General features: G+C 30.8%; 1 protein-coding gene across 1 annotated transcript; it reads left to right on the forward strand.

The window, feature by feature from the left end:
- The first annotated feature begins 8396 nt into the window (after positions 1-8396).
- On the forward strand, positions 8397-26107 carry LOC100644661 (facilitated trehalose transporter Tret1). Its single transcript, XM_020867657.2, has 7 exons — positions 8397-8500; positions 9395-9633; positions 11290-11543; positions 14568-14770; positions 17287-17485; positions 20367-20655; positions 25261-26107. The coding sequence occupies exons 2-7, from the start codon at positions 9561-9563 to the stop codon at positions 25656-25658; spliced, it is 1416 nt and encodes a 471-aa protein (XP_020723316.1). The 5' UTR covers positions 8397-8500; positions 9395-9560; the 3' UTR covers positions 25659-26107.

Genomic DNA, 26107 nt, shown 5'->3' on the forward strand with positions numbered 1-26107 from the left:
ATTTTCATTGTACCACAACGATGGCTAATTCCAGTGGAGATTCATCAAACGCCCACAACCCCAATCTTAACGACAACCCGACATCAGAAGTGGGATCAGTGCCGGTTATAACAATGCAAGAGCATATGACTATCATGCGCGAGTTAATTCAGACGCTGGCGCCGAAGCCGAGTGCGAAACCTATAAAAATAGTACTGTCATATTTTAATCCCGAAATCACAGGCGCCGATCCAGCCGCATGGTGCCTTGCTGCTAATCTGCTTATGAAGAGCAACTCTCTACAAGACAGCGCGCTAGTTTCTGCTTTAAATAGTGCTCTAAAGAGTTCCGCAGCGCATTAGTTTACGCAAATAGTAACCGACGAAGAGCTTACCTGACCAATATTTAAGGAAATCTTTACTATGCTTTTTGATAGCAAAGATACAGCAACCTCGACGCTAATGAATGTATTCGGAGAACAACCACGGAAGGGCGAAAACATGGCAGCTTTTGCCATTCGTCTCCGCTCCCTCCTGAAGACGAAGTGACAAAATGTAACTATGGCGGAAGTAATCAACGTTATCATCCTTCATCGAGTGAGCCCACATGATCAGCGCATTGAACAAGTAGCACTTGAGAAAGATATCCAGACCGCGGACCAATTTCTAAGTGAAATGAGATTTCGACGAACAATATGAGTACATAATGATGCCGTTTGGATTGAAAAATGCACCGTCCGTTTTTCAGAGGGCCATTCTCAATGCCTTAGGCGACCTCGCTTATTCATACGTTGTTGTTTATTTGGATGACGTCCTAATTACTGCCGACTCGATAGATCAAGCTTTAAAAAGATTGGACATCGTATTAAATACCCTCGTAAACACCGGATTTTCTTTTAATTTGTCTAAATGCTCTTTTCCATAGACGTCGATACTCTATTTGGGATATGTAATTCATAACGGAGAAATTCGTCCAAACCCGGGTAAAATACAAGCCTTGAGTTCTTTACCTGCGCCAACGACCGTCACACAGCTTAGACAGTTCATAGGTTTAGCTTCTTACTTCCGAAAATTCGTTCCTAAATTTTCACAGGCAATGAAACCCCTGTATGCGCTTACTTCCGGTAACAAAAATATAACTTGGACAGATAGGATACAAAAATAAGGCAAAAAGTAATTTCCGTCCTGACTGACGCGCCGGTGTTAATGATATTCGACCCCAATTACCCGATAAAACTACATACTGACGCTAGTTCGGAGGGATATGGGGCTATTTTAATGCATAAGGTTGAAGGTAAAAATAGAGTAGTAGAATATTACAGTAAAAGAACTGCGGAATCTAGGTATCATTCCTACGAACTAAAAACGTTAACAGTTGTAAACGCCGTCAAGCATTTTCGTCACTATCTACATGGACGGGAATTTCTTGTCGTCACTGATTGTAACTCCTTGAAGGCATCCAGTAATAAAGTATATTTAAATGACAGGGTTTACAGGTGGTATGCTTACCTACAAACTTTTACCTTTGACATTATGTATCGGGAAGGCAAACGAATGGCCCACGTAAACTTCTTTTTGCGGAATCCCGTAGACTCGGATCACCGTACGATCAACAAAGTTACAGAGAAAGAAAACAATCTGACCGAAATCTCCGAAGATTGGCTGTTAGCGGAACAACGCCGCGATCCCCAAATCTCAGAAATAGTCAATAAGTTATAAAACGAGGAAAGCTATACTATTACCCGCGGCTACGTTCGGCGACTAGTTGTCGCCTCGAGCCTAAGCTTATTATCACAAATCTCGAACAAATACAATCGGATTGAATGACGACAATTGCTTAATTACGGCTATGATTAGAATCTAGATTATAATGTTAAGGGATTTTCCCAAGGTTCCAAAGGAAAGGCTTCGGTATCCTTTCATCTCCGACATATATATGTAGTAACTTAAACGGGTCTTTAGAGGACGGACAAGTAATGATGTTTTGGTTTAATAAATAATATTCAAAACAACGAACTGATTACAATATTGTCGCACGTCTTATTATCATACTCGGCTCTCGACTTTCCGATTCACACTCTCCGGCTTCTGCATTTGCTCACTCTCGCTTCTCAACTAACACTGTGTCCGACTTCTCAACTGACTAACACTGTCTTTAGCATTCCTTTGTCTTTTCCCGCCCTATCGCGCACATGTTCCGCAAACGCCCGTGGCCATGCAGGCCTTTTCCATGAAACTATTCACTTAAAAGGACCGACGACACATTGATGAACCCGACAATGCCGCGGCTCTCGCGACATTGTTTATGGTTCGGCCGATATCTTAGGCCTTTTTGCCCACGATACATATATATATATGTATGTATGTTTAATCGTACGGCTATTCTTTAGGAATCATTACGTGAAATTTAATACGTAAATATTTTTGTTCAATTTCCCAACATTTGGAAGCAACTAATAGAAAGTCATGATTATCAAACTAAGTGAATTCTCAGATAGCGAAACATTTGTCTCTTTTCCCTTATAATGATTTTATATTTTAGAAATATTTTGTAATGCTGTATTTAGAGGCCAATTATCAAGTTTGTAAATCTAATATACCATTCGCGCAATATGTATCTTATAATAGAGTATATTAAGTAAAATAAATGTTGTTATTTTTATGTTCAGAGGTAGGATCACATTAGTTAGTATTACAATATTGCACGGATAAATCTATCACACCGTTCTGAGCCGAAAAAGCCTTTATTGCACGTGCTTACACAGACTAGAGGGAAAAAATGAGCATCTAAAAATATCGATCGAGTCTATCGATTGCATCTAAAACAATCTTCTAGTTACTGCCTTTTGTAACTAGCGCATCCGCATGTGGAGGGCGAGCATGAACTCACGTTGTCATTTTCAACAATAAACTTTGTTAGAGTCTTTGAATAAACATAACAAATGAATGTTTTGATACTTGTGAATGGCAATCTATATATACTGTTTTGAAGTTGCACGATATTACAGAAAGATTTTACAACCTATATAAGCATAAAAGGAATATAATTTTCTTATTTACATATTTTTATTGAATTTACTTTGCCAAAAATATCGAGAAGCTCGTTCGTTATTCAAGCAAATGTCTGTTTTGAAGAGTATATTGATAAAGTAATCCTAAAGGTTAAAGCGTTCTTTTTCGTCAGGTGTCGCGCGACTTTGCAGACAACACATAGAAATGGCCTGACGTCCGGTATAAAATTGCCTTCTTGCACCGATAATCTTGAAGTGGCACTGATGCGAAAATTGGTTGCGTCGACACGGCTTTATTTGATGGCTCAAAGCGACAACAGGATGGAACGGAGCAACTTATAAGTTAGAACGTTAGAAGAGCAAAAACATTTATGCTCCGCTTGTGTATTTGAATAATATGAATATACTTTATTCTATTCTCGATATAAAAAATGTGAATTGCGATAAAAATAAAAATAACTGATTGGGAAAGTTTCAGAATTTGTTTGAGGAAAATTAGTCTATATGATAAAAAGCATCCGAGATTTAAAATACTATGTAATTAGTTATATTAATTAGCCCTTTATAACCCTTATGTTTATATTCATGTATTTGTATTTATTACATTTTAGTTTACTGCACTATATTATTTTATTAAAATTAAATGAGATGTAACGGTTATGAATTTTTAAATTTCAGATTAAATTGAGAAACTATAATGTGTTACAATATTTGTCTTTCTTAAGCAATTAAAATTCTGATTATAGGAGATTAGCGACATAGCTTTACTGTTAATATGCAACAATTTCTTCTAATTTAAAAATTAGAAACGGAACGTAGGAAAATTTGGAAATATCCTTAGAAATTAATAGATTCGCAACAAACTGTTACGTTTCACTTCAAAAGATAAATCTATTATTAACTCACAGCGGTTTAATCTAATTAAAAATGAAAGGAAAAGAAGATAAAGATATTAAAAATTCCGGAGATTACTAAATAATTAACGAATGCAAATTATTTACTTTCTAAGAAAATTAAATAAATAGATGAAATGTCATAACAATAATGTACCTAGGTTGTAGATTCTAAAATCAACATTTGAAGATTAAACTAATTTGAGAAAATCGATAGAAAACGGTCTTTATCAGACATGTCTCAATCAGAGTTGATACGTTCGTAGTACCTACGTGGTCAGTCTGACGACATAATTGGCCATCCTGATGGCAAGCGTAATCCTTCTGCATCCAGTGAGCCAATTGAGAGCACACCTACGACTTGATGGGTTCTGGTTAAGAGCACAGCGTTGATAAATGGAGTATAATCAAGGGTTTGCATTTACTGTTGTGCGGCCCACTTAATTGCTTGTAAACTATAGGCCGTACACGGAAATGCTGCGCAGAGTAATTGGTAATCCAATTGCTTGCCAATCTTCTATTTCCTGTCGCATGAACTGTTTCTGTGCAAACGAAGAAAGCTCGATAACCTAACTACCCTTTAGAGTTTTAAGCGTTTCTAAGATGAACGTAGGATAGTAAATATTATAAATTGTTTAAAAACTTGAACACTTTATCAACGTAATGAGATGTTTTTACTATAAGACAAAATAATTTGTATTAAATAAATATATTTTGTAGAAGGTTGCATCTGTGCATTTTTTCTTGCAAAAACCGAAGCTTTCATCTTATGTAACATTAGAGAGGCGTACGTTAAGGGAACACATAACCAGCTAACATAGGAAAATTTCTTGCTACATGACCCATTTTCTTCCAAATCACTGAAGCTCTTTTAATTAAATTTTCGTTGGCTAAGTACTTAGTTAATATGCAACAGTGAATAAATTGGAAACATAATGTTTGTTTAAATTTTTTAGAAAAATAATTATATTTTGAATTTTGAATAAAGTGTTATTGAAAAACTATGAACATTGATTTTTTCAACCTGGGTTCCCAAAGTTTTTCCTTTCATAAGTTCTGATAATGTGTTAAGAATCATTGTAAAAAGTTGTATTTGATTTGCTATTTTAGATTTTAAAACGATGTATAAAAATGGATGAAAATGGAGCAGAGATTTATTTAAATCAATTAAAAAAATTAAAAATTATGTGCCTCTTGTACTCGGAATTTAAAAAGTTTACATCGAATTATTCAGAAAGATTTATATCTTTTGGATCACTAATAAAATAAAAATCATTTTCTTTGTCGTTCGTGACTCCCCTTCGCGGATTAAGCACAGCGAACAGTACAATAGTAGGATATTGTTAGAAGAAACAGGAATGGTTTAAACAGAATATTTTTACAAATGTAAAGTTGTATATGCATCGTGTAATTGCATAATTATTATAAAACAAATAAAATATATTTTATTTTTGCATGAATCGAATCCTTTCATTATTCTTCATAAAAAGATATTAGGTAAATAATTTAATGGTCATATTACGTTTATCTACCTTGCGTCTCTTTCACTTTTTTGTAAGAAGTAAGATATAGTACTCGCATCCATTTTATTCTTTAAAAAAACCTGAAACATTGAATCAGAGGGAACAATAAATTGTACAGCAATAATTAAAAATTAACTTCAGCTCCATGAAAACAATGAAAAATTAATAACAAACACAATAAAAATGCAGTTAACCATCTCCTTCAGTAAAGATATTTACTTGAAATATTTTAATCGAACTAATCACTTTTCAACCATCTTAGTTGATAATATACACGGTGTCCCAGTATTGATGGTACAAATGTGGAGGTATATTAGAAAATAAGTCGGAGATATGTAATAAATTTTTTTCATTTGAAGCTTCATTTTTGAGGAATTCAACTTTGAATTTCCTCCGACTATGCATGCACTTGATTATGTCGTGGTTAAACCTGGATTACTCTTATCGTGATTATTATCGTGGATCACGATACAAACTATATGTCGTTGATTTATGAGTAATAATAAAGCATGAACTCTTAAGATTTATTTCATTAATGGAAAAATTGTTGAAAATGCTGGCCACCATACTACATACACAAGTATATTCTCCGAATTAAATTTTCATGCACGCTTTTCTACGTATTTTTGGTTTTTCGTCCTTCGTAGGCCAAAATGATCCTCGCTTTTAATTGTGGGAGACTTTTGTTGTCTTCGGAATAAACTGTTGATTTAATATGATCCCATAGATAAAAATCAAAGGGTGGCAAATCCGGTGATCGCGGACACCAAGTTACCGTACCAAATGTAATTCGGAGAGCACACCTGTGTATGCAGTATGATGGCCAGCACTTTAAAAAATATTTCCATTAAAAAAGTAAATCTTAAGAATGACATATTTTATTATTATTCATAAACCCACGGATATAGTTTGTATCGTGTTCCATTGAACCACGACTTAGTGAAGTGCATGCGTAGTCGGAGGAAATTCAATATCGATTTTCCCGAAAACAAAGCCTCAAATGTAAAAAACGTATTCTATATTTCCGACTTATTTCCTCATGTGCAATCATCTCCTCCACGGTTGTACCGTTAATACTGAGATACCCTGTATTGATATAATATATATCTATTGATACACAGCTGTAGGACAATTTATGTATGTTAAAAAATATTGTTATACGAAATTATAATAATATTCATTTGCGTAATATATATGTGTTGTTAGTAACAGTTTGTGTAAAGTACTTTTGAAAACAAAACGAGATTTGCAACCGGAAAATAAATATGACTTATCCTAGTTATATACTCTACGCTGCAGGAAGGTGAATTTTTAGACATAGTTGCAGCTGTGAGAAATATACCAAATGAATTATAACAAAACTCTTTTTCCTCTTTTTATGTAATTTTGTATACTAACGCTTAATGAAAATGGTTTTCAATAACCGTTTAACTGAAATGTATTAACAATAATAATTCACTAATCTTTCTCTCACTAATTATCTTGTATTATGGCATGTGTATATAGTTTTATTTAATTTTAATAATTCGGAAATTAATGCATTCTTCTTATGTTTTACTATATGTTTTACTAATGCTATATTGACACTTTTCGAGAATAGAACTGTCCAATTACATATATAAACAATTTCAAAATTAAAAACTAATAAAAATTAAAGACGTATTGATAAGAGATGGATTAAAAATGCTTGTGTAGACTGAAGATTATATTTTATTGTCATTTAATCACAACTGCAATGTCGTAAATACATTTGGCAATGTATTGGATTTTTTCTTTGGTTCTACTCATATATTCCGGATTCCATTCATAAAGTTTCATAAATCTTATGTTTAAACATCTTTTTTTATACACTTATATTTTTCTATGTATTTTACATTAATCTTTGTATACTAATGAGATAAAAATCCCCCGTATGTGAAATAAATAAATAACAATATATATTACAAAACACAATACTAGATGTATCAAGATTATATCACGTGCGTGATATAGTCAGGCAAGAGATTATTCTATATGTAAACATAATTAATGTAGTATACAATACAATGTAGTATACAATTGTTTAGTTTAAAGCCAAATTCGAAAGTTCATTGACAACGCGTATACTGATTCTTTAGGAAATGTGATCTTATGAATAAGGGAATTGTATTGTACATTTTCGACTTATTTTGTCATGCAGAATACCCCATGTCATGCCATGCAGATTTAATCATGATTGTTCAAATTCGTATGTACTTAATGAGTATTCAAATTCGATTTTCTTGAAAACGAAGCTCCGAATGGCAAAATTTTATTTTGGTTTTTCAACTTACCTTTTTATGTAGAGTAATTTTTTGTTTTGTCGCGTTCTGTATATCGCAATAGATAAATAGTACACTTTTCTTAAAACCGTGTCTAAAAATTTATCTCAAAGAACGACATTGTCTAGAATTTTTTTTATTTCAGATCTATAGTCGCATTGACCACTAAGATCATGAGCGACTTGACAGAATTACATTTATATTATTTAGAACTGAACGTAACACCCTACATAAAACGCCATAAATCAAACAAATACAATATAAATTTACTCACTAAAATTTAAGATAATTATAAATAATATTTCCACATTTGATAAAATAATTATGCAAGGTTAAACGTTCCAGCGCTCTTTTAACTGAATGCACATCTTTCGTTTAGCATCATTTGTAACAAAGTTGATTAAAAATTTAAAAATCCGATCGTCAGCGATAAATTTTCCGCTTGCGTTGTAAAAGCATACAAGCAACGCAATGCGTAGTATTTGTTAATTGTGTAGAGTAGGGTTTTGACATTGACATAAATTTTAATGGAGTTCTCACGCGCGTACGTGGGACTGTGGAGTGGCGATCAATTTCAAAATAAATTTTAATGAATTATACGCATAAGCACAGTTAATTTTAATATGTGTGTACGCGTATAATACAAACGCGCGAGTATCACGTGATAAATTCTACGACTGTTGATCATTATAATTATCTCTGAAACCGTTTTGTTTTCGAATGAAACGTCCCATATTGCGCATTATTAAAAGGCACCGAAACGAATCTCCGTATACAAATCTTCAAAATAATCGGGTAAATATGGAATCTTTTTATTACACAAGTTCAATATCACTAGTATACACAATTGTTATTCAGGAATAATAAACAGTAAATATATAACAATAATAGAAAGAAATTTTCAAATAGAAGTTTGAAGTAAACAAATATAAATATATTTTCAAATGCATAAATAGTATAACAAAGAGGAAATAATATAAAAATAATATTATATATACATATATATCATAAGATAATTAAATAATATATGTATATATAATATAAAAGTATATGAGAAACATATATGGATCTGAAAAGTATATACATATAATATAATATAATATATACCCATAAAGAATACAAAAGAATAATTGTAAAGAGCATATGAAATTATTTATAGAAATTTCCACAAGCAATAAATATCCTGCGAAAGAGATTGATAATATATTAGATGAAGAATTTTATAAAATTTATTGAAATGTCGATGATGATTTAAGAAAAGACTTATACTTTTGCCTTCCAGAAAAAATGAAAAAAATACAATGAAGGACAATGACAGAAATACTAAAACATAACAAATCAATATAAGAAATATAAGAAATATGTCATACTATATTATAATTTGTAAGTTTCTATGAACTTCTATGTATGTACATTTGTATGTTAACGGTTTAATTTTTCGAAAATCAACAATTAACCTCGATGGAGTCTAATCTCATTTGAGTGGCTATAATAAGAAAAAATAGAACTTTCTCTAAGAAAGTATTGACGAAATATTAATGTACTAATAAAGTATAAATGGTAAATAAATACTGTTATTAAAAGAAAAAAAACTATTGAAATATTTCGGAAGAAACTGTTGCTCACGAGTATATAACCCTGATTAAATCTTCGATCAAATGGCATAACACGATTTATGTTTTGTTTCAGAAAACGAACGGCGACTACGATTGATTTTACGAGATCCCAAGTCGATATTGTGCCACGTCGAAATCGGAACTCGGCTCGACCACGATCTCATTTCATAGAGCCGACTTGTTTTTCCATCGTCGACGACGCAAAATTATTTAAAAAGAAATATCATTCTCAACAGATCATGACCACCGCATCGATCAACGACAACCTGGTCGAGATCCGAAAATTAAACCAATATCTCGGAGCCTTCGTAGGTGAGCTAACCTCTTTTTCATCTTTGTCAAATTCAAATTCCTAATATAACAATCTTTTAAATTAAAGAAGCTTTCGATCATCTATTAAAATTGTAAGAAATTTGTTTTAAATCATTGAAAGTTAGTTTTCTTGATTTGATTTGTCGAAACAATAAATAATTCTTTAAATTTCACAATACAAATGTCAGTTGTTAATTCTTTATCTAGATTTATTTGTATTATTAACTATTTATAGCTTTTATATTTCTTATAAAAATTATAAAAAAGGTTGAAAGTATTGTTTTCTCCAATTTTTGATTATACGTACTTGTTAGTAAACTTTTAAATACTCTGTCTAACAGTTGTATTAAAGATTTTGGAATAGACGAAAAAATAACGATAGGAACAAATGATTAAATTATGTATTATCAGAATTAAGTTCTTTCTTATTTTTATATAGGTATTTTAAGAATTCACACAATATGGTACCTAACTACGTGTTAGCATATATTTTGATATACCTCATTTGTTTACTTATCACAATTGTGGTACTTTGTATATTATACCTTTATATAGAAGCCTCTATGGACACATGTCTGTGAATTACAAATAACAGAATCTGTAACTTGTAAAATGATTCATCAGATTGAAGAATAAGGAAAGATCATTTTTTAAAAAATATATTTGGTCTTGCTAGAGAAATTCATAAAGATCTTATATTAAACACATAATTATTTTATTGCAATATCTTATTGTACATTTTATTTTATAATATTTTTCAACTTGTACAATACAACTTTTTTATTCGTGGTTCAAATTATGTTTTTGGTTTTTCATTTCCTTGAAATCTACTATTGTATGTTACGATATGAATAGTAATGTAAATATTTGTAAAAAGCTGTTCGTATTTTCTTTTGAAACTTTCTGGTAAAAAAAGCTATATAAAGAATAAGATGTCCCTTTATCTTCCACTAGTAAATCGGTTTTCTTAATTGAATCGTCTGTTCTAATATTTAATACAAGAAATTCCATATTTCACAGTTTAACTCATGCTAACTAAATAGCTCATTATCATACTTATACCAGACGACTTCCAAGTTCGTTACTATACTGCAGAGAATTATGCAAATTCATATTCTTGTAGACTTAACTAAAATAATAGCACCTAAATAAATATTCGCTTCATTTAATAACAATTATTATTACGAATAACTTGCCTTAAATATTCCATATATTTTTCACATTACATGCATTTTGTGACATTTATATAATTTTAGTAAATTTTGCATAAATACATAAACATCCGCAATCTGCTCATCACGTATAAACTTAACATATGCATGAGAAGAACTGTATATGCTTAACCACCTAACGTCCGTCAGATACAACCGACTTTGTCAACAAAGGAACACGCGTGCACAAAACCCACGGTGCTCGTTATCCAATTTTCCCTTTTCTCCTCGACTGTAGAAAAATTAAAAATGATAGAAAGAAACACATTTTTCTTTTACGAATGCAGTCCCTGTCAAGATTCGCGAGTAAATTAACCGCAAAACACATAATTAGCGCGATGAACGGGAAAACAAAGGGAAGAAAGGAAAGAAAACTTGAGGGACGAAAAAAAAGAGAAAAGGGGAATGAGAGAGTTGAAAATTGTGTTTTTTGGTAAAATTTCAGCGTCCCTGGGTGGTTTTGCGCTTGGCATCTCACTAGGTTGGAATTCAAAGGCTAGTGTTGTACTGAGGAATTATTTCGATGCCACTGCAACTGAAATCGGATTGATCGGAGGCATTTTAAATGGTGGCATCTGTATAGGAGCGATATCGATGATGTTTATTGCAGGACGAGTCTCTAGAACGAAAATCATGTTCTGGACGATGCCGGTTCTTCTTCTCACATGGATTCTAATAATCAGCCATCGTGGACAGAAGGTTAGTGTACGATGATCTCATTTCAAAAGTGCAATAAAGATTCCTTTATTATATATGATATATAGTATAATATATATTATTATACTAGATGCGTATTCGGCCGATCAGTTTTGTGATGCACATTGTACGTATTGGACACGGATTTAACAAATTTTTACTGTTTCTTGGATAGGCTCTTATTAAAAATTCGTATCAATAAATAGAAAATTAAAACAAGAAAATAAAATGGCTTCTTTATAAGAAGGAAAAAGGAATTTAGAAGAAAACTATTGTAGCTTGTTCCAAAATTTGTTGAATTAATCAGATAATTTCTGAAACATAGTTTTATATTCTACGTCATGAAACTAAAGGAACAATTAATAAATGAAATAATCGTTCGTTCGAAAAACCTATCCTTAGTCGCAAGAAGTCGGGCGAGGAAATCAAATTGATCAGAAGACCAATGTGTACATTGTACAGATAGTGCAGTACAACCATTTTCATTTATTTTGAAGACTTTGGTTTGTTCGTGTATATACGAACGTATACGGACGGCGTATACGACGGTATCCGATATAACCGTAGCCTAAAAGAACAATCACTTTTCTGATATTAAATTTCACTTGTTCGAATAGACACAGAGATCAAAGATAGAGATCAAAGATAAAGATCAAAGATAGAAATCAAAGAAGTTGCCAGTTTACTTTAATATTTAATTTCCAATAGTTTTTTTAAATGTAGTTTGTACATAAATCTTCAGCATGAGGAATTCTTATCATTTTCATTTGCAGTTTCAGTTTTACATATAATAATAATTATTATAACAAAGAGAACTATCTGTCACTACTGCGTTTTGGAATTTTCCGAGTTTTATAAAAGTTAAGGGTTCATAATGAAATCTACCTGCTAAATTTTAGCTCGAAAGATATGTTTCAAAAAGAAAATATCTATAGAGTGGACCACAATTTATGACACGAATGTAGTTAAGGAAATTCTATAGTTTAAAATAAGATGAAAATCAATCAAATCAAAGATATATTTTGAAGACTTGTCAAATGTACCTGTATTTGAATAATTCTTCACTGAACGGGAGTAGACAATTGGCAGATTATTTTACAAATCGAAAAAAAGTCGAAAATGTAGAATGACATTTTTTCATTTCAAGTTTCGTTTTGGAAAAAATCGATTTTGTCAAGTAACACGAAACTTTGTCAGGGATGTGTACACTTTTTTTCTAAAACATAACTCTAAATAAAACAATTTTATTCTATGTTTTTGATTTATTTTCACATGTAAAATAACCTCTTGCTGATTGTTCACTTTTATCTAGTAGAAAATTTGGCACATTCACGTGTACTCGAAATTTTCGATCTCAATTTTCTTAAAAGTGAAGCTTTCAACGCAATTTAGCAATTCCTGATTTTGATACTATTTCGAATCATATCTACCTGGTACTGTTTATACTATAAATTAAAGACATTCTGTGTAAATATGTATGTAAGATTCTATTTTGTAAATTCCATTATCTACGTCCTCTTGCATAATAATTTACTAACAAATAATATAGCCCTCAAATATAAAATATTATAAAAAAACGTAAGCTCTGCGAATTCTTTGACACATTAAGATACATGTTTTTGAAATGTAACACAATTTATTTATTTTCATTTTTAATAAGGAAAAAGAAATTAAGAGATATCAAATATAATATTTAAAAAATTACGTATACGTGTATATTTACATGAAATAAAAGGAGAAAAATAATAGGTTTAATGTTAAATTAATATCTTGTATTATATCATATAATATTATATAAATATCTTCTAACATAAATTATTTCTTCGGGACGCACAAGAACAAAAACACAATTGCGCCAACAGTATACTTAAAATAACATAATCATAGCAACGTAACGTATATATCAATGGCGAATTATAATTACTGTAGTATCGTGGACAAAAGGCCTAAGATATCGGCCGAACCGTAAACAATGTCGCGAGAGCCACGACATCGTCGGGTACATCAATGTGTCGTCGGTCCTTTCAAGTGGATAGTTTCGTGGAAAGGGTCTGCGTGACCCTGGCCACGGGCGTTTCGGGACACGTGTCCGATAGGACGGGAAAAGACAAAGAGACGCTAAAGGCAGTGTTAGCTGAGACGCCGGCGAGAACGAATGCAAAAGGCGTACAGTGTGAGTTGAGAAGCGAGAGCGTGCGAGTGCAGAAGCCGAAGACTAGAGTTGTAGAGTTGAGAGAGTCAGTGAGAGTTGCGGGGTGTAGAGTTGCTAGCGTTGTAAAGAGATCGAGTTGTTAGAGTTATAGAGTTGCGAGAGTGATTTGAGTAGAATAAGATTTTTGCGTTTAGTTCAAGGTGAACATTTATCGTTCTCTGTCCAATTAATCTCTGTTATTTTTATTTATCTTAAATAAATAGTATTAGGAGAATTTTACAAATCTAAATTATCCTAATCCTATTCTTTTCCGATACTACATTATTCTTAATGAATAACGATACTACAGTACTTTAATTATTACTCCAACTATACGAGTTGTATATTTTACAATAATTTAAATTGAAGAATTAAATAACTTTTTAATTTGTTCAAAATAAAAGTAATTGCTAAACATACAGGAATAATTTAGTGATAAGAAAGAATAAAAACTATATTATATAAAATGGAATACTGCATAGGCAGTGGAAAACATATGGATAGGTACTTGTGTCTATTTAACTGAAACTATATTTTGTACATATTTCATATATCAGCCTCTTAGAGGCTAAACTAAGCTCAACTCATTTTTAATTTCTTGATTTCATTCGATATGTACACGAATAATATTCAATTCTCAATAAACAAATGTTTTACTTCCGTAAGGTTACTCATTGCAAAAAGATTTCGAAATAAATAGTACATACACCACTGAAGATGTGTACACCAAATCCTTTGTTTTATCATTCTTTTTGATAACTCGCAATAAAATAATATTTTTCTTTCAAACTTTTTGGGATATTACGTTTGCAATATTAATAAAATTATGTTTCTAGGTTGTATTATTCCTTATTGGAAGATTTATTTGTGGCATCTGTGGCGGTGTATTCTGTGTTCTAACGCCGATATACGTGGCCGAAATAGCAAGCAAAGAAACTCGAGGGCGTTTGCTCGCGTTCTTTCAACTTCTTATTAACTGTGGTGTGATGTACGCTTTCTACGTAGCTCACGCAATCACTGAAGTTGAAACTGTGTGGAGGTATACGAATATTACACAATATTTTATCTGTAATAAAAAAAATGTGATACTTTTATAATTAGCATAATTCTTTTTTTAAATTTATGACATCGTTACATTTCATTTATCAGTAATTTTTTATATCCATGCTTGTTATTACATTTGTGTCACTATGCTGATTCATAAATTTTTCAACAGTGCACTATCCCTGGCAATAGAGTTTCGATCACACGCGATAGTACCTACTTGTAAACCAGAAATACTAAAATTTGCGTATAAAATGTAAAATTTGATGGTATAAACCTAAAATGCGGGAGAACTTTAATCGGTCAACAAAACAAATAATCAAAATTTTCATTTATTACCAAGAAGAAAATAATTGTTAATAAAACCTGGCACGTCTTCAAATGATTATTGTATATCACGAACGAAAACTCTATTCAGAATTACTTTTTTCCTCAATAATATTTTGTTTGTTTACTATTTTCTATTGAAAGATAAATGAAAATCGTGATTTTTTTATTTCATATCACTGAGTTAACTTTCCTACATGTTTTATTTTCATATCGTTCTATTTTATATTTCATATACATAAACTTTATATTTATCATACACAAATTTCAGTAGATTTAGTTAGTTCAATGTTGTTACGTTTGCTTGAAAACTTATTGCCAGAGGTAGAATTAATTCTCTGCAATGCTATATGATTCAAAAGTGTTTTATTCCTTTTATATCAATATTTTTTACAACAAGTTTATTTTCACCTATTTTATGAAAACTCGTTCCAACGTAGTTAGTTGTGTAACATTGATGCAATTTCATTTTGCCTCAATTTAACACTGCGATAAGTAAAATTAAGTGGTTTATTCGCGATTTTAATTGACAAAGTTTAATTAAATCGAAGCCTAAGTTGCACGATTATATAACGCACGATTATGCGAATTATGCTATGCTTTACTGGTCAACGTTGTTTCGGAAGTGTAGTATTTTCGTAATATCTGATATTTAAAAACCTTTAAAAATATATGACTGTAAGATGAACGAGCTTAAAAAATGTTAATTGATTTTTTGTTTTCTTTATTATTCGTTTTAAAGTTTATTCATGCAAATTATTTTTCACGATTTATGCAATTTAGTCACAAAACACCATAAGAATAACTTTATTAGCTCGGAATATAACATATTATACATCAATTGATTCGTTAAAATATATAAGATATTTATAAATCACAAAAATATATAAATTATTTTATAGAAACTTGTTTTTATTGAGAAAATAAACAAGGAAATCATGTTGAAGTTAATACTTCATACTAAATGTTTGCATTTCATTATGAATATCAGAGAATTGGCATATTATTAATAGAAACTGTTAATAATTATTCTTCAATTATTTCAAATATTAAAAATTCTAAAAAAATCGGTTTGTCGAAAACTTATATACGTTACTGCACAAAAAAAAAAAAAAACTAATTTCTTAACCTCTTTTTACTAAAAATGAATAGTTAATTGTCTGTTTCCTGATAATGATTATTAGGATTAATTAATTGGTCAAATAATCCATTTTAATATTATCTTTTTGTTGGTTGAAATACAATTAATATATCCGGCACAGTAAATATTTCAGTAATAATAATTTTTGTAAACTAAAATACTAATTACCTATGAACGAATCGATTAATTAATCAATGTCGAATCTTTAGAACGTGACTTTGTTAAAAATGTGTCCATAATTCTACTACACTAACTATTTTGTTCAAATTTATATAGTGACTCAAGAAAGGTTTGGAACAATTAACATACAAAACTTTTATGTATATAATTGTGAGTGTTAAATAAAACATTTTTAAGGTTTCTTTTAAATTGTCGGTTTAAAGTTGCATTAATAACTCCGGTTACTAGCACTCCGGTTACTTTTAGCATTTTTTAACGTTATAATGTGAGACAACTAGCATAAGCATATTGCTCAAATTTGAAAATGTTTACAGGAGTTACAAAATATTTACTACAAACATATATTTAGTAAAAAATTAGTATACTATATGAAAATGCATCAGACATCTTAAGCACATAATAAGTGTTACAGATGATTCCATTAAATATTGTGTCGTATTAATTTATTGAATAATTGATTGTTTAAATACTTCGAGAATTTCTGCATTGCGTATGCTTCCAATAAATATTTTACAATTTCAATATACATGTTCACATGGTTTCAAATTTTACCGATAATTATGATAGTCGTATCTTATTACAGTGCTACGTTAAGTGAAATTTAAAAATGATTTGTGTAACATACGTAGTATATTCATAGAAGTTTTTGTCAATGTTTAAATACTTTTGCGAGCCATTGTATATTCACAAGAACAATAATAAAAATATTAGAAATAAATTCTTCTTGTTTCTTTCAAATTAGTTCTTCAAACAATCCAAGATTTCTTCCTCTCAATCGGGACATGTTTTATTAAATCAAGGTTAATCTGAGCGGTTCGATTTCTCTGAGAACTACATGTAAATTAATTCTTTTTCTCGTAAAGGTACAGCGCAATTTGTGGGCTCGCGTGTCTTTCGATCGCGCCAGTAAAATTATTACCTGAGAGTCCGCTCTACTATTTGTCGAGGAACGACGAGATCAATGCAGAAAAATCCTTGAGATGGTATCGCGGCGATACTTACGATGTCCAGCACGAAATCAGCGAAACGAAGCGTCTCATTCTTGCGACTAGCTCGAAAAAGGTACAAACAATCGATTTCTTCTTATGTAAGCCAATCATTTTGTGGAATAACAAATGAAATAGATTGAGATCTACTTTTTGTGGAAAGTTGAAAATAGGCACAATCCGTTCCTCGACTAAATTTTTTTTTTTAGAAATAATAAATTTTAATACATTATTAACACATTACAATAACATTATTTGATAGAAATATTTTGTTATTTGACTTTATTACATTTGCGACTATTTTAGCGATTCCATAAACCACAATGTATATACAATTAGTTAAAAATCTATATACAGTATTGAAATTTATGATAAAAATGTCAGTTCTACAAATTTGTTTGGCATATTACAACACGTATTGTTAAAAGGTAACGCAATTTATTTATTTTCACCTATATTAAAAACGACGAAGTAAAAGAATATAAGATACGATGTTACAGATATTACTTACATCTGTTCTATTTACATGAACTCATACAAATCAGCTTAATATTATATTAATATATTGTAAGTCAATGTCAATAGTGCTTGCTATGCCCTTGGTGTTAATTGAAACAAATACAAATTTTTAATATCACAACCTAATACGTTAAAGGAATCGTAAGACAGGGCATGTATAACTTTTATTGTAAAAGTCTATTAAATATTTTACAACACAACATTTCTGATGTAGTTTCATCCTAACATTTTTGCGAGGTAAATGTGTTAGCTTGTCTAATTGCTTTCAGACATACATTAATGATAGTTGTATTGATATGTAATTAAAAATAATATTGTCGAAAGTACCAATATTAATTATCGTCAGCAGTTTTTTAGTTCCTTTGATAAGTGAGATACGCAAAATTCGGTAAATATATATAGACTTTCATGATTAACTATTGTATATACGATATGTACCAAACACTTGTTTATTTTTGACAAGATATACAGTCACTTTGACTGCCACGCCGAAATCACATATTTCGCTTAGGACGCCACGGGAGTATTTTTATTATTCAAAGCATATAATAGCAAAATAATAATAAATTCATAATGTAAGACAACACTCTTTCCTAATGGACCGTTTATCTTATTGGTGATCACGGGTGACCACCGTGGCACCTTGGTAACAATTGATAGCGACATATTATAATAAAGCTTCGTTTATTTCAATAAGCTATTCGCATTCGTTATTTCGTCGTAAGCAAAACGTCCAGAATATATTGTTGAAACGTGTAGAAGATATTAGTAAACAGTATTTGTTCATTCTATATATAATAGCAAGGTGGAGAGACAAGCGTGACATTTTTATGATTTCGACGAAACATTCGGCTGAAATGGTAGAGGTCCGCAAAAAAAATTATGTTTGTAATAAACTAATGGTAGTAGTAGATTACAACAGATGAAAATGTGCTATAGATTTATCTGATCAAATGATAACATATTCTACATCATATAGAAGAACTCTCAAGTGGTATATGAAATTAGCTTTAGAGTTATTGTTAAATACATCAATTTCAAATGCAATGATACTGTATAAACAAGCAACAAGAACAAAAATCAAGGTGTCAGCTTTTAGAATGGCACTCGCAATGCATGTTACACAGTGCCATTCACCAGAGCCGTCAAATATACTTATTCGGCAAGTGTTGCGACACGAAATGCAGAAGAAAGAAGAGCAAGGGTAACTGACACGAAAATTTTGCAAAGTGCTATAAAAAAAATTTTAAACAATTAGGATCAAAAATTGCTAAGAATCGGACCAAAAAGGTGACCATCTATTGTCCAGATTGTATTGATGAGCCACATTTATATTTAAAGTGTTTTAACACAGTGCACTGTTAGATGCAAGATTTGTTCTCATTTTTTTTTTATTGATGTTTTAATAAAAATGTTTAATTGTTTAATGGGGCACTTTTCATTTCAAAGCATCTTCTATTTATCGGTTATATTCGATTTTCATTCAATTTTTACAATTGTAAGAAGTTCAAGCGCGTCAGTCATCAATGATCACTGTGGCGTCACAGGAGAAACCATGACCGGTCATATATGATCAACGTGGCAGTCAAAGTGTTAAGAATACATACCAGGTTTTTGTCGCATTTCCTATAATTTAACAAAAAAATGTCTCTGAAAGAAAAGTTAATTAGCTTCGACTTGGCTACAAGTTACAATAAAAAATGTTTTCCAAAATTTCCTTTTCTAATAAAAAGTCAGTCATCTCGATTTTTGCAAATTGCACTATGTATTTGTGATTTGATAGAGTTGTAGCTAACACCAAGATGAATTCAACGATGTACTGCGCTATGACCTTCACATGATCTTGACTTCAGAAACTTTAATTCAATGAATAGAAACGCTAATATAGAAAATTATTTTATTTAAGCCAATGTTTCTGAAGTCGAGGTCACGTGAAAGTCATAGTGTAGTAGATCGATGAATTCCACTTGGCGTCAGCTACAATCTTATCCATTTCCCAAATACACAGTGCTATTTAAAAAAATCAGGTTAATCTTAACTTATTATTGAAAATGCAAATCATGGCTAATTAATTATTATGTCAAGTATCTTTTTCTTAGATTATTGGATATGTCACAAAAATAGTTGATATTTTAAAACTGACTTTGTATATTAATCTCAAACAATAGAAGATTTTCTAATCTAAATAAGACATATATTTATGCGACTCAATTTTTACAATATCTTGCTCTCTCAAATTCCTAGATTAGTTATTCATATATTTTTTGCAATCTTTTAATTTCAGTTCATAATAATGAATCATTTTATTCATGTAAATTAATATCCAAACATACTCGAGCATAACACCACTCGCTATTTCCGATGCTAAGATTTGAATTATTTTTAAATTCTATGATTAATTATTAAGTAATTATTACTTGATTTTTTCGATATATCAGTTTAGCTTGAAGTTGGTAAGAAATCGCCGAGTACTTCGTTCCATCGCAACTTGCTTTGGAGTAATCCTGGCTCAACACTTGTGTGGCGTCAACATGATGATTTTCTACGCCCTGATCCTCTTCGACACCAGCGGTTCCGGTGAACTAACCGGAAGCGAACAGACGTTGGTCATCGGTGCCGTTCAAATATTGGTATCTCTCTTGGCTGCGTTCCTCGTCGACGTACTTGGACGTCGAATTCTCCTCACCCTCTCCTCCCTTCTCATGGGATTGTTCCTTATATTGCTAGGTAAATACCATTCTCAAATGCATGATGTAGCGAAATCGGAAATATCCTTGATAGAACAGCATTTTGTAATGCATGCTACTCGAAATATCATAATCTACTAGCACTACTTTATAATTGTAATTCCATTCATGATATTTCATTCAGAGGGATAATTTTTCGGGACTTTGATTCTTCTTTTGTTGTAATTAATTAATTTTTATTGTTATTTCACTTAGATAAATAATATTTTTTATTATCTTTATACATAAGATAAATTATTGAAGTAACTCGAAATTTACTACTTACGTTTAATTTAGTAAATACAATAAAATAATTGCCTAAATTCTCCTTAGATATCTTTCACCGTTCTTAAGATATTTTACAAAAAAAGGAAATTCTGAATTTCTTTCGAACTTTCGAGAAGTATCTGAAAAACGGTGAAAAATAGTTAAAGAGAGTTTAAACAGGAATTACATTGTTTTCTTCTATTTACTAAATTAAAAAAAAAGATTTTGAAACATCCATTATTTTCGAGTTAATCTCCCCCAACATCTGCTAACAAAATTTTTTCTTGCTATACATGCTGAAATACTTCTATCTACCCTCTTCTATCTGCTCTCTCTTCATACCTGTAAATAACTTCGTGAAGTTCATCTACATGAAAATTATTAATATTAAGTTTAATTATAACAGTAATAACAGTTCCATTAATGAAATGAATAAATATTTTCATTTTCATTTTGTATATTTTTAGATACCAAAGAGTTACTTAGGTAGCAAACGACAAAAATAATAAAAATCATTGTTTGTAATTGTTACAATAATCATATTCCTCATAAAATTATTTGAATTTGAAACAAAAATATTCGCCACATCACGCACATTGCATTAAAGTCGGCGTTTCACAAATATGTACTTCATTTTGGTATAACCTTCTGGCTTTTAAAGTAGCAGAACTGCCACTGCTGACTACCGTTGCTACCACAAGTTAAATAGAAACTATATGTATATGAAATTAAATAGAAATTGTATATATAACATTCGCTGACACTAAAGTACTGAGTGTTACACATAGGTTGTTGAATTTATCTTCAAAATGGCTATCATTTGCAAATAAACAAAATGTAACATTCTATTTAAAAAAAAACTAAGTTGATCTTTTTTCTCATTAATTTTTTTCAACACAATAAAACTATTTTTATCATACATTGCTGCTTGTCAAACTATGCAACTTTTGTAGAAAACATTTTTTCAAATGTTGTATTACAACGGAAATATTTCAGGTGATAAAGTTATGTGCCCTGTGTATTTTTTATTTGTTTTTTCTTATTTCTGACTCGAGAGAGATTTAGAAAATATATCTATTTATTTGTCTGTAGTAAAGTGACATTGCCTTTGAAACATGATTTTGTCAAAAACGTAACCTCCAACACAATTTTGTCATTTTTGATATTCTAATTATTCTTACTATTCTTATTTCGAAACATAGAATTTCCGTAACTATACCTATACCATGAATTATTGCACAGTATATACTTACCCCTTTTAGAGTAGAATATTCTACTTGATAATATAATTTGTTATATTTTTGATAAATAAAAGATAATTTATAAATTAATAATGTAGAATTTTCGACGTTATTTTACATATTAATTTTATTTTCATTGGATGCAATTACGCTTTATCAATACGATATTATATCGTAAATAAATGTCGAACTGAAAGAATCATCTAAATTTATTGAATCAAATATGTCATTCTTTTCATTGAATAATTGAGAAATTTTCGATATATATCAAAACACGAATGGAACTCTGAATAATATAAGGCCGAATGAATCATATTCACACTACGTTATTTTCACCGATCGATTCTATAATTATTACTTGTTCTAAATTAATTAGACCGATGCGTGATTTAATTAGTAATAGTTGCCTTGAATAATCGATGCTTATTACGTACTTGTACAATTTCGTTTAAATCGTTTTAGCCTATTTGGTATAAATATACAACTGATAAATATTGTTCCGCGTGATTTTATTTATTCATAGCTGATGGAGTTTCTTAAGAAAAATTGACTCGTTCAATGGTCGCATCTATGATGCTGGCTGGCTTCGGTCCAGCTTAAAATACGATCTCTTCTGCAATACTTCCGGAGCAAGCTACACAACGCGTATTAAGAAATTAAAATAGACCGTGTATCGATTGTTGGTTCAATCGTTCATAGAAAATTAAAAAAAAAAAAAACGTATTTCAACTCTGACATTGAACAACAACCGTATTCTGTGTTGCTTTTGTATCCATTATATAATATATTTATTATACGTTTTCATTCTTTTGTGTTATGCTCTTATTTTGTGTATGCTATAAAATTTGTTCAGAATATTTAAAATGATGAATATAATTCTTAACAGGAATGGTATTTAAAGTGATGGTTCAAGATTGTACTCTTTTGTAATTAAATATCGGAAACAATAGAATCTTTTGCTTAAACACAATTACAGATTTAGAAAACAAAATATTACATTATTTTCGAAAATTTTAAATATTTGTATTAATTTTTTAAGATTAATTGACCATTCTTTACACACAATTCAAGTATACAAAGTATATGATCAAACACCTACATGTTGATGAAGACATCCATTTAAAAAAAATATTCTTTGGATAATCATATATTGTATGCTTTACCCTCGCCGCAACTCATTAACGTGTTAAAGAACTTACAACAATTTAAAACCGGGGTAAAAATATTCATTCTTTCCAAAAAGGAATATCTTTTATTCGACGTTGTCTACATTCAATTCAATCGTTATACATCACCATATTTCCGAATTCCGTAATCTACGCGTACAGAATAAGGTCAGACGGTAGTACAACCGAGTAGGTGGATGAATTTACGTAAAAAAATAAGTCAACAATATTACGTTGATTATTTACTTCTGTTCAGTCCAAATTAGCCCAATTTAAGTTTATTCATTAGATCTTCAAACTCTATTTTCTTGAAGACGAAACAATATATGAAAAAATTGTATTCTATATTTTCGAGTATTTTTGACTTCTTTTTTCACGTAGAGTCGCCCAGTTGTACCAAATGTCTGGCATCATCCTGCATATTTCAATAGATAATAAATATATCCAACAATCAGTATAAGGAAAAGTGTTGTTATTTTATGTTTTAGAGGTAGGATCGCGTTAGTTATTATTATGTTATATAGATAATAAATCCACACTTCTCGGAGCAGAAAAACCTTTATTGCACACACTTAGAAGGGTCACAAACGAATGAAAGAAAAAAGGCAAGAGAGGTCCTAAAACTATCGATCAGGTCTATCGACCGTGTCTAGGAACAACTTCTAGTTACTCCTTTTGTAACTAGCCGTCAGCATATAGATGGCGAGCGAGAACTCACGTTGTTATTTTCAACAAAAAGCCCATTAATTTTATAAAAATAAAAAATGAGATATTGGTTTTAAATATTATTTGCACTTAATTGGGGACTTATAAACGTTCGATAAACAACAATCAACAGTTTAGATCCACGTAGGAGGAAACCCATTGATTGTTTAAAGAAATAGTTGTAATACACGTATATAAGTTTAGAATATGTTCACAGTATAGCAAATCATGAAGCAGTTAAATGATACTTCTTCTCAATTCAACTTGTCAACACGATTCAACAAAAAACAATCAACGAGCTAGATTTTAGTATTTAAAACACGTATTGGTATTATATATATTTTTTAAATCCATAATGTGCCATACAGAATATGACAGGATATGTGTTATAATCGGAGAAGGATTATTGTACATTCAAAAGTAAATAAAAAATGTAGAACAAACTCTCTTTGGTTGATGCTTTATTTTCGAAAAAATCGAGCTTGGCCACGCTTAATAGAAATTAGTATTTGAAGAATTTTCGAGCTCGATTTTCTTGAAAATGAGACTTAAATACTAAAATTTTATTCTATGTCTTCGATTTATTTTTGCATATAGAGTAACCTCCTTCCGATTGTATAATTGCGTTCAATCAAATCCGACAACGTTCATACGTATTTGACAAGTTTTCCAGTTTGAAATCTTAAAACGAATGAACCATTTTTATTTCAAATTTTCCACTTACTTTTACATCTAAAATAATCTCTTGGTTAATTACATCACGCGCTCTGCCACACTATGCATACTATAATGGCGGACAAAAGAAAGTTTATAAAACAGGAAGTATAAATAAACACCATGATTTTACAACATGAATTTATATTTAATATGGTTAATGAATAAATATAGTACATACCTACTGTAAAATGGATGACTGTTCCCAATATGGTAACAAATTTATAGTACAAAAATTACTAAAATTTATACTGTGTCAATTTCAAAGTTTTCTTTGTCCGCCACTATATATGGCAATTATATGATCCGCTAAAGAAATGGTTCAGTGGAAAATAAGAGTATTTGTATATAAATTGCTTTTTGTATATATACAGTTGTATTATATAAAGCGATCAAATGTATTTAATTTAGCTCAGCCTGATTGAACGAACCGTAACAAACAATCTACAATCAACATTAAATTACCAATCGATATCTCGTTACTTTTTACATCCTTTCTTCTGTCTATTCCAGGTTGGTTCTTTAGCCTACGCGACGCTGACCCCGAAAATGACGACATTTACTTCTGGATGTCGCCCACATGGATCACTCTGATCTTTGCCTCGTTCAATCTAGGTCTTGGACCAATTTCCTGGTCTCTGTTAGGCGACACGCTTCCGGAACAACTGAAGACACCAGTGGTCTCCGTTGCAGTTGCTTTCGGATGGTTAATCTCGCTGATGGCCACACTGACTTTCGACGAAATGATCATTTCCCTAGGTGGTACGAAAGTCATGTGGCTTTCTGCCGCCATATGCTGGTTAACAGGCCTATTCTGTGCCATCGTGGCTAAAGACAACACTGGCAAAAGTCTAATAGAAATCCAAGAAAACTTTCGTATCGAGTCTAACAGAGAACTAGCGAGAACCTGACAGTTGTTCTCTAATTTTTATTACAATTAGGATTTCTTTCAGTGGTATTTCGTATTTTGAATCTTGAACAAGATGATAACCCGCCTTTTTTGTACTTTATTCAGATTCGGTCAAGAAATTACGCGTTTTTAACTATCTTTAAAGACATTTTGTAATTAAAGCAAATAGAGATGGATTGCGGATTTTTTATCCAGTTTTACAGTTTTAGGAACACAATTGAAGAAACGGAACTCAATAGATTTATTTCACCCATTAGATATTATTATGAGTACTATACTTCGGATATTTTTATACATATTTATATATTATATGTATTACTGCATCTTCGGATTTCCTATAAATGCATAAACATTCGTAGTCTGGTGATTGCTTTATAAAAAAATATGTATAATGGACACATAATAATTATTGGTTCAAATAAACCGCGAAGACGTTACTGTTTAATTTGA

The sequence above is a fragment of the Bombus terrestris genome, chromosome 8, assembly GCF_910591885.1.
Source record: "Bombus terrestris chromosome 8, iyBomTerr1.2, whole genome shotgun sequence".
Lineage (NCBI taxonomy): Eukaryota > Metazoa > Arthropoda > Insecta > Hymenoptera > Apidae > Bombus > Bombus terrestris.

Bases quoted from the DNA above. Each gene is read 5' to 3' on its own strand.
- LOC100644661 (XM_020867657.2), top strand. From the start codon at position 9,561: ATGACCACCGCATCGATCAACGACAACCTGGTCGAGATCCGAAAATTA. The intron at 9,634-11,289 runs GTGAGCTAACCT...GTAAAATTTCAG, and splicing joins ATATCTCGGAGCCTTCGTAG to CGTCCCTGGGTGGTTTTGCG. The intron at 14,771-17,286 runs GTATACGAATAT...TTTCTCGTAAAG, and splicing joins GAAGTTGAAACTGTGTGGAG to GTACAGCGCAATTTGTGGGC.